This window comes from Sander lucioperca, chromosome 6 (assembly GCF_008315115.2).
Source record: "Sander lucioperca isolate FBNREF2018 chromosome 6, SLUC_FBN_1.2, whole genome shotgun sequence".
NCBI lineage: Eukaryota > Metazoa > Chordata > Actinopteri > Perciformes > Percidae > Sander > Sander lucioperca.
The window spans coordinates 13,608,772-13,630,830 of record NC_050178.1 but is presented as its reverse complement, the minus strand read 5'-3'; the positions used below and the strand labels follow the sequence as shown (position 1 = coordinate 13,630,830).

Genomic DNA, 22,059 nt, shown 5'->3' with positions numbered 1-22,059 from the left:
GAAAGAACAGTCAATTATTGGGGGGGAAATACATCAATAAACCCAAATTCTGCACTGGCCTGTGAGCGCCCCCTATTTGGAACTCTGGTTGAACTGCAACCAGTTCAGAAGCCGGAAGTAACGAGAGAGTGGAACTTCTTCCCTTATTAGAAATTCTTTGGTGTGATTAAAAACATAGCGACCAATCAACCTGCTACATTGAGGATCTGAACACTGCAGGCGGATGCTCACTCGGGGTTGTATCACTAACTGTCAAGGGGAAACATTTTGAACTTATATTTTAAGCCTATTTTATGGCTTATATGAAGTGCAACCTGACTTTCTTTCATTTTGATTACTTTTAAAGTCCATGTACCTGCTCTAAACAGTGAATGTAATTTAAAAGAAAACTGTCAGTATACATTGTGACATGCATATAGTGGGTTTGTCGAGACTCTCTTTGAAACATAACAGGTGGTTGGACATATTTCTGTGGTCTTTCACCAGTTGAGTGACTAAGAGCTGGGCGATGTGCCCAACATCGTATAACAGTAGTTTTTTAATTATTGATATGACTGTATTTGTATTTGACAGTATTGTGTTTTGTTTTGTTAATGCTAATTCCAAGTGAACTACATCACCTAAGAACAACCAATCCTCTCATTGTTAGCTCTTTTTACATGCTTAAAATAGATATAACTAATGAACCTTTTCACAGCATAAACGCTAAACAATAACACTTAAAAAAAAAAACAGGAATAAATAAAACCAATTACAAAATTGGGGTATTAACAAAATGTGCTTTCTTTTCTCAACCACCTTCTGGTTCAACTGCAATGCCTTCCGTATTAATGAAATCTAAAAATGCTTTCATACAAAATTACACAATGTTTGTCAATGAATGAGTTTGTTTTTATATGTGGATGTGAGAGGACCATTACATGTACTGCATATGCATGGTTATTCTAAATAATGTGCCTAACAGCCCCTCATACTGTACGCTAAATGGTAACGATTGTCACGGTTGCCTGCTATTCCAAATTATATTGTTGTTCAGCCACACTCAGCCAGACTTTTGTCACAGTCATCCAACTCTGTGTGCCTACACTGCAAGCCATCAATAAGAAAAATTATATTTCATTAAATAAAATTTGAAATAAAACATTGGTGAAATAAACATAAACAAACACAGCACTCGAGCAGAGGGTGCACTTTGGGTGTCAGTGCTTCGGAACTTTGCTTAGGAATTTTCAATAGAGTGCAACGGGTTGCAGAGCTAGAGAGACCCTTATTGCATAACAGTGAGGATGCATGCTGTGAGCGCTTTTTCCGAGAATTATTTATTTTCTTAGATATTCTAACACTTTTATATTTCTACTGTGATATCCATCTGTTTTACAAGATCCAGTTCCCTAATTAAATAATCAATGTGTTGAAACAGCTATGACAGAGGGTTGTTGTCTGTCAATGGAAGTCAGCTCATGCACCCTTGCTGGCTCACTCATGGTAGCATATAAAGAGATGCCCTTTACACTTCTTTGTAAACTAGATATATTTTAGATGTACATTATAGATTCATTTGTTGGCACTATATTGCCTTCCCCCACAAGTTAGGATATGTAATACCTTCTCTTGAATCTGTCCTCCATACAGTCTTCATCTAATTGCCCCCTTCCAATTTGTGGATGCATTTATTTTCCCACACCTTGTCATTATCACCAGGTAATTCCCTTTGTATCCACCCATTATGCGTATTATCACCTTGTGTATAGTTATAGTGGAACTAAAGAACTTCCTTTACTGTTTTTTTTTTTTTTTTTTTTTTTGGTGAGTGTGTATGTGTGTAATTTGTTAATGTGTGTAACTGTTGTCTGTTTATGCCTGTTAACACAAAACCCTGAGTTCCTTTTTAATGAAAAAATATAAATAATTTTAATTATTTGACAATAGGGAAGCTTCAGGCGGTGTAGGCTACTTCATGGCATTTAAGGTGAACATTTTCACTTTTAATATTTTTCAGCTTGGAACTTATTTCCCCATGTTTTAGTGTCTAAGTGACTAATGCGGTCAACTATTTTTGAAATTGGTCCAGTATTGAGCAAGAGCTTTGCAGCCGACAGCCGTGAAACAGGCTGCAATGTAATCACACAGGACAATAGCGACCGTCAATGTACGTCCACTAAAAATGCTGTTTTAGCAACTGACAGGCTCAGATCATTATTATAAGTGTCCGACTACATTATGGAAAGATGGAGATGTTGACGATATCCAGCCATGCTTTCGTGTGTAACTTACTGATGCCAGGTCAACACTGTAACTTTAGCTAATAGCATTAGCTTGCCCTGCCCTGTCTGCAGCTCCCCACTCTTGGTACAGCATTTTTTTCTTTAGCAAAATGTGCTTTGGTATAGGATGTCTTCTGCTCTTTGGCTGGCGGGAGTCATCCCGGTCAAAATGGTCACTGCAGACCCGATGGTCTGCAAGGCGCAGTGTATGGACCGGTGTGTTAGGATCCAATTGTAGATAGCACAACTAGCCACTACGACTTTCGCCTGTCTATATCCAAAGGTTAAAGTGTTTGAAAAATGCTTTAACACAATTTAGAAATAGCGCAATTACAAATCTTTTAGATAACATTTAGCTATAACTAATGTACTCCAACACAACAACCTCTCCCCTAGCACTCCTCTCTCCAACTGTCACCAACATTTCCACCGCTCTCTTCTGCCAACAAGTCACCTCTCATGAGTTTTTAGAGCAAGACTTCTCCATCTTTCCATAGTAGTCAGACACTTATAATAACAATCTGAGCCTGTCAGTGGAAACAACAAAGACTTTTAACGTTCATTGACATTGATGGCACATAATTGCCCCGAGGGACTACATTGCAGCCCAGTTCACGGCTATCAGCTGCAGGGCTCTCGCTCAATACTGGACCAATTTAAAAAGTTGTTGTCCCCATTAGTAACTTAGAAACATGGGAAAATAGGGTCCATGTTTAAAAATACAGAAGTTCTCCTTTAATTAGACAGTTAATTCTCTGTGTTCTAAAAATAAGAAAAATATGTTATAGAGATAATGACTGAGTTACCCTTGTCAAAATCAATGGCCGCATTATCCTTTAAAATACATTTTCATCATTAAATCAACACTTCTATGTTGTTGTTTCTGACATTTCTCATTATGTTATTTATATTTACTGATGATGAATGACAAATTCTTCAAAGCAATTGTTTGAATCGTGATGTCATTCAAATGCCTTTGCTTCTCTCAGAGGTTTGTTGACACACAAACACACAAATGGTTGCACTGTTAATGTGAATGATTTTACCCACTTAAGTAAATACAACTGAAGTGATATTTACAGTAATAAGATAACCCCCATGTGGGAGAGTGCTTGTTATGTAATTGCATAAAGATGAATCATGGCACTATTCCACAAGAGAGTTCGGACTCATTCAATCTTAGCTTTTTAAAATGTAAATTCATGACTACTTCATTGCTGTTGTCCAACATTTACCTCAGCAGGACATCAAAAAACATGTTTATTGTTCAGGCAAAGTGTTTTATGGTATATGACTGCAATAAAACTCTTTCCACATTTTTGTTTTTCCAGGATATTTGACTGTTACCATAGAGCCCCTGCCTCCCGTTGTTGTGGGCGAGACTGTTACTCTCAAGTGTAACTTCAAAACTGACGGAAGGCTTCGAGAGATTGTTTGGTACAGGGTGAGTAAACCTGTCTACACTGTGTACACTCATTGACATTAAGCACTCTCTTCATTTCTTTCATGTTAGCCATTCGCCATCTGAGGAGGTCAATGCCAATAGTCCTATCACAGGTTAATGGCAGCGTAAGGAGAACAACCATGCACTGTCAAACTGCATTTGTTAGGAAACAAGTTGTTGCTTGGAAATTTGATTTCTCAATATGCTGGTCATCACCATCATGTCTTAATAGTTCACAGCTGGTGACTCAACAGTTATTAAAATCCCAGTTGGTGTACTACACTGCCTAAGTGCTGCCAATAATTAGATTGCTGTTGGAGGAGAACAACCAAAACACCTTTTGTATGTACAAGATAGTTTATTTCGTCCATAAGCCTGGCATATTTAAAGGTTTTGTATAAAAGTAAAGACTGGTAAAACAAATCTGCAAAAAAACATTACAGTTCACAGAGGATCGATTTGTTTCACTTCAAGAGAGTCACTGATAAGCACTTGAATTGGAAAGCAGTAGCAGCTGAGGCCCTTATCTGACCACGGGTTTTTGCCAAAAACTCTCCAATAAGTTTTGAGTGCTATACAGATTTGCTTTGTAAAAGTGGCTGACTCTTCACCAAGTTGTTTGTGAAGTTGCCGAGTGATGATTGGATTTGTATCATTTTGGTACAGACAAACTGTAGAGCCTGAAATCAGCCGAGCCGGATTATTCCATAAATGCATTCTTGCTCTGTCATTCATGGTGCTTGTGATACAACCAACATGCTGATGGGTTTTCAAGACAAACAAGTTAACAGCACACAGAAAGATGAATTGCAAGGGGTGCTTTGATGATGAGAATACACTGGAACGTGCAGTACTGATTTCCTGAACAATAGATTTGGCTTAGAGGAGCTCTCCACCGACTGTGTCCTGTTTGCTCATGAGGAGTACTATTCAGCCTGTAAAAACAGTTGGATATGTTTGTTTGTGTATGTACTGTATTTTTGGCTCTGGATGAAGCTTTCCAAAGTCTGAAAAATAACCCTAATGATGCTGCGAGGAGGAAGTTGCTATTGAGTTACATTGTGGGTAATATAGGATCCAGCATTTCTGGAGCTTGACCAATACTGGACCAAAAGTCAGTCAGATATCTCAGCCTGTGTGGCATTGATTTTTTTAAATTGTCTCTTCTGTGTCTTCCAACATTGTGAAGTGCGAAATTAAATCATTGAGTACCAAATTAGTAATTGAACCACGATGGTGGGAGAGAAAAGAGAAAGAGAATTTTAAAAAGATCCTGCCAAAAATATTTCTGCATCTTACTTGATACTTATTTCAACAGTATTTGATCATCGTGATTGAACATTCACCTTGGTTTCACCCTCCGCCCTGTGTTCAAACAACTTTCATTAATGACAGAGCGGCGGTTTATTGCTTAGGCAGGAACTCTGTCTTTAGAGTAGCTTCTGCTTTTTCACTTTTATTATTGTGAAATAAAACTGTGTCTTTGGACTCATCTTAGCAAATGCTGACCTTTCAAGGTAGGACAAAAATAGATTTATGGCACTTTACACATTCACCTTAGTATCATAGATCACTTTCATTGCTGTGACAATTCATTTAATCAGGCAGGGATTGGAGAGCGTTGTTTTGCTTATATTCTGTCAGATTTCTGTGGTGTCTATTGATAGCTGTAGTTTAAATATTCGCTATGAGAACAGAGCTGCCCATATTAAGTGCTCCCATGAGGAAAGCAAAGAGGTTGTAACTGTAAACTGGCCAGGTCTCTCCAGTGGCCACTGCTCAGCACAACCGTTGATAAATTATAAATCAATTACCCACACTTGGCTGCCAAAGTTTCTTTAATCTCTGCCTTTCATTTGACTAAATAATGTTGACTTCTCATTTTACCTCCTGTTCGAATGGAACTGGGGTTGATACTCACCTGGGGAATCCTCGTATCTAATCGAAGCTTGGCCAATCAGACATGGGCTGCATGAACTGAATATTTCAGCAAGTGCTCATTTGTGCGGCTAGATCCTGAGGTATTCTGTTTGAGGATTTTTTAATGCATAACACATCCGGACTGCAGTCAGATTTAGCATGTCTTAGGATCAGGGTTCAAAATTAACTTTTTCGTCCACCAGCCAAATGGCTAGTCAATGTTCACATTTCACCAGCCACTCTATAGATTACCATTGTTTTTTTGGCTGGTGAGTGTAGCAAATCTACCAGCCACTTGCATATTTTACCAGCATTTGGCTGGTAGATGGTGCTAATTTGGAACCCTGCTTAGGATGTACTTAGGATAAATCTGATTATTGTAGAAAACCTTACAGTACAAGCCACACTAACCCACATCCTCCCAAAAAACATATTTTCAGTAAATGCTATCAACGCAAAACTTGGGATTCATGTTTGCCATGCCACTCTGAGGCACTGTACCAAATTCGGTGAAGATCGGCTCTTATTCAAGGGGGCGCTAAAATCAAGGTAGGTGCGTTTTGGCTTATAACACAATGAATGTAAATGGCAAATTTGCAATTGCAATTTACTACAGCTTTGCAGCTCACGCGTTGCAGTATTTCCTGACGTTTGCCTCGACATCGTCGCGCTTAGGGTTCCGCTTTCACAGACTCCGTGGGTCGTCGGGAGCTACCGCGCGCCCACAAGGCTTGAACCCCGTCATAACTGCTTGCAGTACTAGTGTAGTATATGACCATTCTATAACTTTCTATAAACTTTGCTTAAAGGTTTGTTATAAGGGAGTCCTATGAACTTTACTCTACATTCACTGAGAACATCTGGAAATTGTTAACATGAGTAGAGGTCCCCCCCAAGACAGAAGATACCTTTTTTGGAGTTGTGCCAGATAACAGGCATCGATTGGTCAGTTACCCATCCAATGGTATACTTACAAAATTACGTCCTATGATGATACAATGCATAGGATATATATGTTGCTCACACAAAGAAAAGTCGGAACGATTTTTGGAAGAATTTGGATTGGTCGTTCTCCAAGCTCTCTGCAGGAGTTTGTAAAATTGATGCTGAATCTTTGTTTGTAATAAACCTTTTTATAATCAAGAACAGTGTCGGCGGATTCCTCTTCATACAGCATCACAGCATTACTCTTTAAGACACCACACTAGTATTTCTATTATAAAGCATTTTGTGTTTATTTTTATGAATAAGTTATATTTTTTAGGAGACCGTAGAAATATTATCGCCACAGAGTGGACTGTAAGGGTGTGTGTAGGGGGGGCCTCTCATTTAATTTTACACAAGATGGCACCACATATGGAGACAGGGAGTGAATGCAAGAGAGTAAGAGTGATCCTCTGTAATGGATGTTGTATAGCCCTGCAGCTAACGCTTCAAGAGCAGATAAATGAAAGCCTCTCAAGTGTCTACGGTTTTGCAATGTAGGCCACATTAATGTTTTTAGTGAGTTGTGAATACTGACAGGCCATGTATTAAGCACTATGGATATGTAGTGCCATCAAGCTGTCTATTATACTTTAATAGCATACAGCATACAGTGCAGCTCTGCACTCACCAAACAAGCTACAGACACCTCTAGCTCCACCACCATCAGCGTGGTATACCTGGGCGCCCACTGGGAGACGTCCCGTGAATACTGTATATTCATCAGAGTGACAAATGAAAACGGGCATAGCATGGGATGAGCTTATGTGTAGGTCCCTGCGAGCGCCACCATGCTGACATGCTGATAGCACATAAGCACCACCCTCTCAACACTGCTTTATTTGAATCACTGGATAAACTGGCTCGGCTCTCCTGTTCTCCCCCCTTCTTCGCTCTGGCAATTACCAAACTCCTCCATGCTCCCCGACATAACTCTTCAGGGATCCTGCTAAGCCTGCCCTAAGACACTTCCCTAATTTACCACTGGCCTGTCTGCTAGCTGTACTGGTTTTCTGATACTCATCTCATCATTCAGCTGTGTCCACCTCTGTCCATTTCATTATTAGGATTCACACTCGTATTTATCATAATCCTGCTCTCTGCTGAATTGAACACCACTCTCCCCACTCCATGAGCAGTACAGGTACATACTGTACCTTTGCAAGATAACACGCAATATCAACAACTAAAGCGCACGGTATTAGTCATGTTTCAGAGACATTTTGAATTTGTGTTAACAAATTGCGAAATAATCAGCGTGGATTATTTTGAGCATGCGATATCCAGAGAACACCAGAATTTGGTCTCCACATTTTAAATTTATTATGTGGTCTTTTTTTTATAATTAAATAAATAAATGGAGTTGAGACTGAAGGTTAGAGAAGAGTGTTTTTCATTTTGAGATGTCTCATTCAAATCCCCAGACTAGCTTAGAAAAAAAAATGATCTATCATTCTTCAATTTAGAACTGTGTAGCTGGTACAAAATGAGTGGATGCCAGCATGTGAAATAGGAAGGGGAGCCAAACCGGAATGGCTTGTTGAATCCCATGTTTTCTGATCATATCCCTTTTTTCAATGTTAAAGATGGACCAGGTCAGCACTTTGTATGAAGGGCCACAAACATGAAGAAGTAATGTTTAGTTATTCCTTAATTACACCACTACATTTCCGTTTTCTGTCACTTTAACTACAGATTTACCTATGAAGAAGACATGAACATCATTAATAAATCAGAAATCATGATGATTGAAATACCTTAATTGATGCATTAATTAACGTATTGTCCCTGCATTAAGTCATGCATGAGATGCTATTAATCCTTGTACATTATTGATAGTTCATGAACTACTACATTAATGAATAATAAAAAGTCATGCATGAATTCATGATAATTCATGTACCCTAAATATAAAGTGTTACCAGTATTTTAAAATGCAACACAAATAACAAACACTGTGGTTTCAAGCACAATTAGCTTGTGAAGTACAAGTAACATTAGCTCCCTGCCTGCTATTGAAATAGCTAACTATATCCTGAAAACCATCATTGTGATGCATGGTTCAGTTATATATATATATATATATATATATATATATATGTATATGTATATGTATATATATATATATATATATATATATATATATATATATATATATATATATGTATATATATATATATATATATATATATATATATATATATATATATATATATATAGTATATATATATATATATATATAATATATATATATATAGATATATATATATATATATATATATATATATATATATATATATATATATATATATATATATATATATATATATATATATATATATATATATATAGTATATATATATAGTATATATATATATATAGTATATATATATGTATATATATATATATATGTATATGTATATATATATATATATATATATATATATGTATATATATATATATATATATATATATATATATATATATATATGTATATGTATATATATATGTATATATATGTATATATATATATACATATATATATATATATATATATATATATATATATATATATATATGTATATATATATATATATATATATATATATATGTATATATATATATATGTATATATATCATTGTGCAATTCTACAACTTATACAATACTCTTTTTGGTCAAACAACTTTAAAGAAAATCTGACCTGACAGGATTTTATGTTCAGTACCAAACTAGAAGGTAATGGGATGTTGTTATAATGAAGCTTAAAGGGATAGATACAATTGTTTGAAGTGGGGTTGTATGAGGTATGGCTACTCATCCATCCAGGCGGTCGGCACGCCCCCAGTTTAAGAAGTCAGTAGTACCGGCATGGAAGCTAAGCGATGTACTGTACTGCTGAGTACAGGGGCAGCAGCTAAATGTATTTTAAGTTTAAGTGTACGCTGTATTTAGATTATTTTCGCCACTTTACCTTGCCGTCAGACAGCACTTTTCAACAGGGAAATGGAATGGCTCCCTTAAGTGTGCCAATGAGTGTAGTTCTTCTTGTCTTCTAACTAAAGTTGGACAGTTGGCTGTTGGTCTCTTTTGAACCCACCCATTTACTCTGAATTCAGTTATTTAATTTTTTAGAGTGGGAAATACATTCCTATGTATCTACTTGGATTTATGTATATGATTAAATCTTATTTGTTCAAAATGATGTACCAACTTACACCAATTGTTCACGCATCATGAACAGACCGCAGTCCTTAGTGAATTTGTGAGGGTTCTCATATCCAAGTGCTGCATGCACAGTTCTTCCCTCACGACATATTGCCATTATCTTAACAGCACAGAAGTGCTGTACATGTGTACTAAAGAGTTTGCCAGCAGTGTTTGGACACAGGCCAGCTGCCTTAGTTGCTTTGAGGAGAATTTGTTTATATCTGCAAATAAAAATAAGTGATGAAAATAAAATGTAAAAAACATGAACATTTTAAAATGTAAAATACTGACCTGACTTCAACAGTACAGTCTTGACTTACAGCAAGAAACTTATTCTGGTATAATAGACTTGGTGCCCACGCAAACTCTGCAGCTCTTCTTATTCTAATACCCCAAACTCTTACATTTTCCAGATTTACTTGTGGCCCACATTTTGACAAATCCCATTTAAGCTGTTGACAGTGTCAAAGCACAATATAACAGCTATGCAAATGACTTATTTCTTGTCACAGTCAGCCAATAAATATACAGTAGGAGTGCATTACCTGAGGGCCACTGGATTTACTGTCTTTTTCTGGCCATATGTTACCTCCAAATTCAATAGCAAAGAAAGGTTACCGGACACTCAACCTAAAAGTGGAGTGTTTTTCTAGCCAGTAATCCTGTTGCTTGACTGTGGTGAGACACAGGAGGTATGGTAAATCCAAGTTTAAAATCTTCAAGACAGGGTTGCCTGGGCAACTGGAATCTGTGAGTACAGAAGAGAGCTCGCTGAATGTGTACGCACAGCACACTCCTGTGTTTTTTTTTGGGTGTCTAACTTCCCGCTGTTTAATCCCCCGAGTGTAGCTGTGTAGGTTCAAAATGTCCTTGTGTTTTTATTGTAGTGTAAAGTCGTATATGAATAGTGGCAGGCTAATGCATGAAGTCTTGTCTATTTATGTACAGCATCTATCTATTTCTCTATATGTCTGTCTAAAAGTACCATTTATGAAAAAAGGGCATCTTTCATTTAATAATTTCTAGTACAGACATTCATATCTTTGTCTTTTAGGAAACATTTCCAGTTTTGGAGCTTAGGCTCCATCATCAAATGTAATCAAGGTACGGTGATTTTGCTAGTTTACAAACCATTAGATGATTTCTGAGAGAATGTAGGCAAATTAAGTAACTGCACAAACTGTCAACCTGTCTGTAAAATATTGGTCTATTTGGTATCACTTGCCCTGCGATTAAGATTGGATATGTAATATGTTTTGATTATGAGAGAAACTTTGTTGGCATTAGTCTATTTTCTGCAACGCTTACTGAAATCAAATTATCAAATCACGTTTATTTGTCACATACACAATCATACACAGTACAATGTGTAAGGAAATATATATATATATGTATATATATGTATGTATGTGTGTGTATATATATATGTATATATATGTGTATATATATATATATATGTGTGTGTGTATATGTGTATATGTATATATATGTGTATGTATATATATATATATATATATATATGTGTGTGTGTATATGTGTATATGTATATATATATGTGTATGTATATATATATATGTGTGTGTATATGTATATATATGTGTATGTATATATATGTATATATATATATATGTATATATATATATGTATGTATATATATATATATATATATATATATATATATATGATTAAATATTCAAACATTCAAACAAACAATTTCAAACATTAAATATATAGATGATTAAAAAAAAACGAAAAGAGTGAAACAATTAAACAGTAAGACTATGGATGAGATTCAGAAAAATGTAAACCATATAACCGGTACTTATAACATATGCAATGTGTGGCAGGCGGATGGATTATAATTAGGGTTATAAATTAATCACTGGTTCAGGACCCAGATGGGCTAGGGGAAGAATCTCCTCATCCTCTCTGTTTTGGCCTTTTAAAAAATGCATAAATCCTTGCATTCATTATGATAGCCTCCTAACAAAGAGTAGTACCATGGGCAGATCACTATCGGCTGAAGGGCAGCTGTAAGCTCTGTGCCAAAGGGCTTCCCTCGGCCTTTGTTCATGGTGCTGATCCAGCTCTGGCTCCCAGGGCATATTCACGTTGCTTCAATCATGCCCTGAGTCTCCCCACAGGATCATTCAGCACTGGTGAGAATGACCCTGCTTGTTGAACAATGGGACACTACGCCTTAGTTCGTTATATTGCATGTATAGCCAACATTCAGGTTGCTTCGTCTTGACATGGTGAGAGGCAATATCTTCCTCCAATTTTATAAATCTGCCAGCTTCAAATGTGAACATAACATTTTTCTAGATAGAAAATTAGTGTGACAACTGTTTAGTTTTCATTTTGTCTGTTATTATGCCCACTGAGCTATTATGAGTTAGTGTGCCCTACTTGGCAGTATAGAGTTTGAGACTCCTTGTTAGATTGTAGCATCATTAAAACGTCTGAGCATTCCCCTGCCTTCTTCTTGCTTCTCCACTTGGGTTCAACCCCTGATCATTAGACCATCAGAATGAATAACTTTACACTGATGTGCCCTTTGAAAGCAGTAAACCATAAACACTTGTCCTACAAACTAGGGAAAAGAGACATTGGGAATTTAGCCTCTGATTTCAAAGACGTCCAAGCATAAATATGTGTCTACATGAAGTCAGGGCAGCAAACGTATAGATAAAAAATGTTGTTCTTGTGTATTTATTCATTATTATTAATTAGCATTTTACAAAATGGGACATTATGTTCCTTTTGGTAAAAGAACACTTTGTGTTGCAAGGAGGCCCACTAGTGCCACATGCAGTGTTATTATCATACATTTTGCTATCAACAGCCAAAGTAATTACCTCCTAATGTGGTAATTTCTTCTTGGGTTTTGTACCCTCATCCAAATCTAATTTTATTAAGAGAGATCTCACAAGTGAGCTCTTCACATCTTACATCAATACTGGATATCATAAAGCTAGGGCGTACTGTAAAACACTATAAGACCCTGTCTGTGACTGACTTTCCTGTCTCAGCAGGGGACGGCTAACAGGCCAATCTGAAAAGAACATTCAACATCACTTTCATTACAATTCAATTTCATTTCAAAGAATTTTACACACCCTCTTTTTGGAGATAGGAAAAAAAAGTGGTCTGCCCCTTTAAACAGTGGCACAAACCTCTGTCATCTTTATTAGCGTGCTGCTCCATGCCGAATGTGGTGCCCCAAGGGGAATGGGAGATAAGGTGATACGGATCACTGCACCACAACCTTCCCCTTTGAGGATGCCACTGGGGCAAATAAGCAGCCTGTTATACATGGAATGATAATTACACACTTTGTGTCAGCAAACTCATGAGTCCCTTTTTATCCACAAATTCTAATAGCAACAAAGGGACTGATCATTGCTGTGGCGGTCTGAGAGATTGTTCTGCTAATGGCAGTGACTGTGATGACAATAGAATATTTTGTTTCCGTGCTGCTAATTGTGATTAATGCCTTCTCATTTAATGCATATCCCAGAGATCCTCAGGTATCTATCAGAAGCATACTCTGTATCTAATTAATTAGATAATTCAGCAAATGATTATATGGAAGAATTCTCCACGAGAGCATTTGGTTTTTCCCTACGGACACATTTTCTCTCCATGACAATAGGATTAAATATATTCTAATTGTTATATCACATTTTTTTCATCTGTATGGTAAATGTGAGCATCAGGGTATAGTACTGTATATGTCATACATGCATCACAAAAGCATTGCATGGCACATTTATTTTTCAAACTCTTTGTTTGTTTTTACCCAGAAATTGGTTAGATAACAGTATTAAATATAATCAAAGTGCTTACATTGGAACAGATACTGTAAAACAATAAAACATCTTGTTTTAACAAGAAAGATAATAGTTCATTACATAGATCTCAAAATGTTTTGCTTTATTATATTTCATTATAATGGCCATCTGGCAGAAGATTTTGAAGGCATCGCTTCAGCTTCACTCTTATTTTAAGGCTTACTGTACTGTTGCTCTTCCAATTTTCAACATGTCGTGAAAATTCATAATCTCCCTACCAGAATCATACCAGATTTTTGAAATCCATTCTTACAATCACAGAAGGATCAAACAAGTCAGTGATTATATAGTGCTTAGGAGTGGATCAGAGGCTCTTTGTGACATTTGGGAGAGGGCATTAGAGGAGGAAGTCATTTCCATGCCAGGAGAATCTTAGCAGTGGCCCCTACTGCGTCTCAACCCAGCGCACTGCGAGTTCCTCCAGGGGCATGAAAGACTCAAGACAATTACTTATTTAGTTCTTTATATATTTTTTACTTGTTTACTTCCTTGTTTGTTAATTTGGACTGTGATGAGCTATCTAAGTATAAAAATACTCTGTCTGTGGGTTTGTCCTTGCATATCTGGAGAACTGTTCATCCGCAGGCTGTTCTCATGAACAATTCATACATATAGTTATGAAAAGTAATGCACTGTAATTCCTATGCATTCCACGTTTATTACTGTATGCAACACATTGACTGCCGCTGTATAAGACTGTGAAGATCTGCATAGGGAGGAGCTCGGGATGGATGGGTGGATCCTAAAACACAGGGCTTTCAAGCGGGGAAGCAGAGTTTGTGTCCTGAAAGAAGTTAAAGGGAAACACAAGACTTTCACCCAGGAAACAGGTGTTCCTGTCCTGGGCGTACTACTACTTTTAATAACTCAAACTGCAATCATTTTTTAAATCTTAACTAGTTGTTTTGGTGCCTAAACTGAACTGTTGTTGCCGCATGGCGGTCACCTTTTGTCGATTAAACTTACCTGCAATGGCCGCTGAAGTGTTGTCACCTCACGGTGCCCTATACCCGGCTCACAGACCCCTTTCGTCGGCTAAGCTTAACTGTAAAGACCGCTTAACTTAACCCGTTCATGAGAATGTGTTGTCATCCTATCTACTTAACACAGGTGTATTGCTGGGGGCCCAAGTACATGCCGTGTCAAATTTGGTGCAATTTGGCCAGATGGTGGCAATATAACAACAAACTTTACGTTTTGGCCTGTAACTTTTAAACCATAAGTTTCAGAAACAAAACAATTTTTGTAGTTTTTGATGTCAATGCGGTTTCCCAGTTCCCACCTATCGTCCATGGTCAGCATGCATTTAACATCACTACTCCAGACAAAGTTATATCTTAAATCAGACAAAGTTATATCTTACATCAGCTCAAATCCCACCCACAATCACAATCTTGTAGTACACGCACATGCTCCAAACGGGCACTGCACTAGTACTTCCAAAGTGGAAAAAGACGCACATACAAACAAATGACACATGAACCCTTGATGCTATGTAAATATATTAACTAATTATGTTATCATTTGCAAAGTCAGAAACTCAAATACTTTAAAGGATAAGCTTGGTGACATTTTATATTTTGCTTATAATCAACATCCCCTTTCATCCCACTGAAAGACCAAACCAACAATGAATTGATACCAGTCACAAGTACTGTCTGTGTAGCCAAAGCTTGATATAATGTATTCCTCTGTGCCATAGAGCTCCATTGTTGTCCAAAAACCAGTGTGCCACACTGTTGCACTGGGTGATATGTTCCGTCATTACCATGAACATGGGTCGTGCCTAGATGGTGACTCGAGATTTGATTTGCAAAAGTCTCGCGAGATGGTTGAGATAAGCATTGACCTTGAATGAGTAAGGTTAGGATAGTTCGTTCGGAAGAGTTTTTGCTAAATCTAGGCTTACTATCTAGACACGACCATGAACATGGGCACTTTAGTGTATTTTGATTTGGTCCCGCATGCATCATTCTGCTGCTGTAAATACTCATTGGAGCACCAAATGTGTATTAATCCACAGCTGAAAATAGTCCCCAACAAATGCACTACACATTCTTATAGTCTGCCAAAAACTACAGTGTCCTGCTGTTTAAAACTTTTCAGCCTTTTCTTTTTTTTTTTTGTTATATAATTAATTCATTTATTTGTGACCCATTTTACATTAGGTTAATACAAGCAATAAAATGTTCCAGGAGAACATCTCTGGTCTGGGGCACTGGTGTATAGTGCTTTCAAACTAACACAGGGAGGAGTAATTCTTGATTTCATTGTCAGCTAAATTGACAGTTTATATTGGCTGCAGCAAGGAGACACATCACTGTAACACGCCAAGTGCTGGTAGAATATAGTATTTGGAGAGCAGTGTAGGCTAAGCATGAGTTTAGTTGATATTATATTACCCATTTCTCTATCAGTGATAATTTGGGAGGCTAAATACTGTAGAAACACGATGTGAATGTTCTTCATTTGTTTTCCAAATTCTTTACAACCACTGCAATTGGATATGTCAGTTTGAGTGTAGCATTCTTTTGTATTATAGTTTCAAGATCAGACAAAGGGAGCTCCAAATAAATACTGTAGAATGCATGATAGCTATATGTATTTAAACTTTTTACTTTAGTTTTTCATTAAAACCCTGTAACACAAATAGTGTACTGAAACTGGAATTAGTAATGCTACATGAAAGTGACCCTAAAGTTGAGAAACTCTGTTATAGAAGTGTATAGTTGTTAAGCATGATATAAGTTGCAAAAGAGTAATTATATTTCAGCTTTCTTCCTACCACTGCAGTTGGTTCTTATGGCTCTATCTGCCTTTAAAAATAGCATAATGACATGTGACAACCGTTATAAATTGTGCACGTTCAACTAGACATATATAATATTTGGCCTGTTTCTTCAGTATGACTGCATTCAAATAGAACATTAATAGTCCATGATGCAACATCAGTGTGGGAGCAGAAACCATTGAACATATATAGAAATAGGTCATTACAGCAATATTTCCGCATGTGAGGAGTTTCTTATCTGTGCAAGCTTCAGAGAAACTGCAACAACATAACATAAAATAGAAAATAAAAATAAGGGGAGACCATAATGTAACCAAATTATCCACTGAGTGACGCTATCTAAATTAGTTAGTGCTCTCCCAACAAGGGGAAGTTCTTAGAAAATATTGATTGCTATCTACAAATTTAGACTTCAACGCATACCGTTATCATCTATCCATTCATCTTTCCATGCCTGACTGTATCTTCTTTTTCCTCTTCAGGGTTATTATGTAGCTGTGCCAGCATGCATTAAGTGAACGGCACCGAAACACCCTGGATATGTCACCACTGTATCGCATGGCTAATAGGGGCACCAGTTATCATCACGTAATAGGAGCTGAGGATTAAATAAGCACTCATTAGGGTCAATACTTTAGGGGCACATCTTTAGTCGGATACAGACAGTATTGGCAATCATGTCTGAAAAAGAGATGGAATGAAAACAACAAAGTGACATCTTGGAAGTGAAACATCTTCAGCCAAGACAAATTAAAGGAAATATGAATAACCATGAATCAGTATTTCTATGCTTCTTTTCCAGAACATCTCAACTATGAACTGCAGTAGGCTTATTTTCTTTATTGTGTTCCCACAAAATAATCTTTAGATGATTTTTGTTGATGCCTTCAAACAAGGCTTTGGCCCCATTGACACAAAGCCTAGGGCTAGACGGCCCCTGTCCAAAGTCTGAAAACCTGATTCTCTTTTGCAATCCATAATCAATAGTTTACAGTGTGAACCACTAGTCTACAACATTGTAGCAATATGAGTAATACAATAAACAATGCATTGGGTCATATATATTATAGATAGCCTGATAGTAACCTAACGCCACCAAATTGTAGTGTTCCCCATTAATTAATAATTGTGTGTAAATAAAACTTTTAAAACTGGGGGCGACTTTTAGTTTACCCAATAGAGTGTACACCCCCGGGTTTTAATCCAACCCATGGCCTTCTGATGCATGGCATCCCCTCTCTTTCCCCCCTTTCCTGTCTATCTGTACTATCCATTAAAAAGCCTCAACATTTTTTTGAAACTGCTGTTTTATCAAGAGAAATTCACTAAAAGGTTTAAATAACAGCTATAAAAACAAATAAATAGAAATATCATTGATATATCATGTGCAGCTCTAGCTTGATTGGTGGTGTGGCCATTCTGAAGCAGCACACTAAACATATTGAAAGTTGGTGAATACATGAATTGTTTATAATGCCTGTTAGGCTTCTGGGTCTGATCATCAAATGGTTGGCTTGTTCTTTGCTCTCCCACAGTTTATGCATTAGGCTGAAATAATTTCCAACTTGTTAAATAGCAGCATCATAAAGTGAAATACAGTATATGAATGTCACATACTGTATCAGGTTACACCCTGGCATCTAGAAATTACATTTATATAGTAGTAATTTGTTTTCTGAATAACTTTGTGGTCAGAAACGTTATCACCACTTGGATCATGTTTACAGGTGTCTTTTTTTCCATATAAATGAGTCTCATGTGCAGTAATAGAGTTAAGGTTAGTAAAGATTTGTTCTGTATTAAAACAAAACTATGACCTTTCACTAAGCTTAACCTTAAGTGCTGCAAATGTCTACACATAACCAGAAGAAAAAACATTTCATCAGGCTTTAGTTGCCACAAGCTGATATTGTACAGCCAGATCAGATATGTTGACAGAAAACAAATGAGATACGCAGTTAATGAACATTTTACTAATACATTCAGTCTCAACATTTTGCAACAGCCCAGATTACGCTAATCACCAACATTTCCTCATTATGTCAATAAAAAATCGTAACCCAGGCGACATTTCTTACAAAACATATATACCTTTGCAAAGTACTTGTACATAAACTGTGCTGATGAGGGTATCTAAGCTACTGAAGGAGGAGAAATATCACATTCATCCTCGTTGATGGTAATTAAAAATTAGCTTGTGATAATTGTTTGTAATGTGGGGTCCCATATTTCCCACTTGATCACAAATTGTAGAGGTATGAGAACACAGGTGGCAAACAACATAGCTGTGAATGCACCACTGCCAGCAGTCGAAAATGATACAAATGTTAAATTACCAGTTCATATTAATATGCTTACAACAAGCAACATGCAATATCTGCTTTAGTTTCGTTACTGTTGTGTTTAAGGTGAAGACAGCAGGCCTTGGTTTTCATTTTAGACAGTTAAGCTGCAGAAATGAGCTTCTTCCCATTCTTCCTTTGAGACGTGACCTTTGCTTGAAGGCTGTAGTCGGTGCTTATATTCACTTGTCTATCCATCCTTTTTGTTCAGCTTCTTATTCAGTTTCATGAGCCAGCTTAAGAATATGCCGTGAGCAAACCACAGAGAAAAACACTGAATACGTTATCCATACGTATACGTTTATCAGTGCAACAGTTCTAAGCACATATTTTAGATTAGAAGTTGATATGTGCAGACTTATACATATATCCTAATATGTGTTAGTCATTTCTTTGAGATGCTAACTATCTTTTGACCAGTGCTTAGATATAGTATAACTGCTGGTATGAGCATAGGAACACTCAGTTTATACTTATCTGTAAGCAGAGGTTGGTTTCCATCTTGAAGGGGTCTTTATTGTAAAGGTGTGTTTCTTTTTGATTTGTTTAGATTTCCGTTGGTCCTTTTTGTGGAAAATAATAAATTCACCTTTGGTCACTTCTGGCATTTTTTTGGGAGGGGGTTTGTTGTTTTTGTGACCCTTTTGTTAGGTTCCGTGTTAATGGAAAGTCCAAGGTATATTTCCCAATCTGTGCGGGTTAGTCCTTTGCCCCACATTCTTCCAGGGAAATTTTCCATGGCGAACTGAAGGAGATACCCTTTGCACTGAGAAATACTTTGTTGTTTTGATAACACTATACAATTTCGAAGGAACTGTCATTCACTGTGCTGGAGATAATGTAGCATGGAATAAAGCTTCTCATCTTCCCTGCTGAGTGTCCATGCAGATTCTACTTCACTGGATAGTATACATGATAGAGGAGACATGGCTGAGAATTTGGAGACGTGAGGACAAAAAAAATAAAAACTTTGCAGGTGCATCTCATGAAATTGATAAAACAACTTTCTTCTGTCATTGGGGGCAAAATATCACCGAAATGCAACAATCACAAAATTCAGTTCTGATGGAACATAGTGTACAGAACAAGATGGTCAGACTTGAATGTTATCTTTGTATGTTTTCTACTGTGAAAAAAAGCAAAACAACCCCTCAGCTCTATACTTAGAAATGTGCGCCACTGCTGCCACCACAGACATTTCTCAACATTGTTCCTTTTTTCTTGTTCTGTGGACTACTGCAGATGCAGAGAGGTGCAATGAAAGGATACTGCTGCTACAGTGTAACAATTTGCTAGAGAGGCTTTTAGGCATGAGCGTTTGCTCACTGCCATTTCAGAGCGACAAGTGAACTGAAAGCCAAGAGAGCTGATTGAGCCTGTAATTGAATCCAAAGAGACCCGGCCTTGAACATAAATCTTTTTGTTTTCTGGAGGATATCAGGACTCCTATATTTACCAGAAAATTGTTTATCATACGTGCAACCATACCACACACAGCATTGTTGCTAAGCAGCCATCGCTGTGATGTCATTACAGTCACTATTTCAGAAATTGATGTCCTCTTACTTTTTTGGTCACAAAGTTTCTGTAGCTGCCGAGTGACCTTTTTTTTTTTTTTTTTTTTTTTTTGAGGTGAGATTCCCATGTCATGCCGTCTCCCTCACTCTTCTGTTCATTTGAAAAAAAGTAGGGTGGTAATGCCTCTAGAAAACTTTTCCTACCTGACGTCAGTGTATGCAATGGCAGATGTCAGAATTGTTCACAGTCTGTGTTTTAGATCGTATTGTATCAATCAAGCTTTTAAAAAGTTTGTGAAAATAGGTTAACATTTGTTTCTTCACATTTCTCTGCACTTTCCTTGCAAAACTCTGCTGTGCCACATATAAGCTATATTTGTACTTCAAATTGCACTAGGTAGTTGATGGGTGTGAGTATTAACTCTAATGTGTTTGTAAAATTGGAATGGTTTTATTGCAGGCTGTTCTCATGAACCATTCGTACATATAGCTACAAAAAATAATGTACTGTAATTTATGTGAATTCCAAGTATTTTTTGCTATATGCACCACAATGACTGCTGCTGTATAAGAACGCTGTGGACAGCGTAGGGAGGAGGTCGGGGAGCAGAGTTCACTTTCCCAGGAAAACAAAAGACTTTCACCCAGGAAACGCTTGTCCGTTCCTCGGGAGTGTTTGGATCCAAACCACAATTTTTTTTGTAAACTTAGCTAGTCGTTTTGGTAGCTAAACTTAACTGTTGTTGCCGATGACGCTCACTTTTTCTCTGCAACTCAACTGCCACGGCACCTGATAGGACCGCCATCTCGCTGCCGCTCACGGTGACCTGTAGCCGGCTCTCAGTAACCGGCTCCCAGTAACCTTTTTCTTGGCTAACCTCAACTGCCACGGCCCCTGAAATGACTGCCATCTCATAATCGCTTGCAATGCTCTGTAACCGACTACCAGTAACTGTTTGTCGGCTAAATTCCACTGATATTCCGCTGATACGAGCAGCAGCTCATGGAGCTCTGTAGCCGGCGTCACGTGACCAGCCGGCAGTTGCCTAATTTCTTACAATATCATACGAATTGGTGTGCAGAAATTTCCGTATGATATCATATGAACCCATTCATGAGAATGCGTTGTTCATTAATATGCAGTTAATTTTCAGTGTCTAATGCAGATGCAATGGCACACTTCTCCCAGAACAATAAAAAAGTAGGGAGTAGGGCCGTTTGCAGATTATCTGTATCTGCGTTTTATTTGCCAGACAACAAATACAGTTAATTAATTAAAAAGTGCGCTACTTTGGCTCGGCTACAACTGTCTGTCCCTCTGCTTCGGTTTCACTCACCACTGAGTCTAACTTAATGTCCCGGCCACAATACTATCTGACTGCCTTTTACTGTGAATTATGTTGAAAGTTTCGAATGTATTAAATCAATGCTTAAATCGGTATCGTTATCAGCCTAGAAAACCCAGTATCGGTCAATCCCGAAAAAAAGACACTTTGAATAATCCCATGCTAAACATAGCAATGTGTAAATGATGGGTCTGAATGACCCGCTCACCAATCAGAGCTATAATATGGACTCGGTTCACTCATAACCAGGCCAGCTTCTGCTGCCAAGGAAAAACAATTAGAGAAAACCCCCCCCTTCCCCAGTGGGTTTAATGCGAGTGGAGAGAGATAGGTTTTGTAATAGATTTTTGTCCGTGTAAAATGAGATGCTGACCTCTAGGTCCAAGACA

At 37.3% G+C, this 22,059-nt stretch overlaps 1 protein-coding gene across 2 annotated transcripts in view; it reads left to right on the top strand.

Moving 5' to 3' along the window:
• The window catches only part of igsf21a (immunoglobin superfamily, member 21a), a 220,206-nt gene that overhangs the window by 74,865 nt on the left and 123,282 nt on the right, over nucleotides 1-22,059 (top strand). For both annotated transcript variants that reach the window (XM_031302022.2, XM_031302021.2), the window contains exon 2: nucleotides 3,596-3,708. In XM_031302022.2, the coding sequence (XP_031157882.1) occupies nucleotides 3,596-3,708 (113 nt within the window). The remainder of the gene's footprint in view (nucleotides 1-3,595; nucleotides 3,709-22,059) is intronic.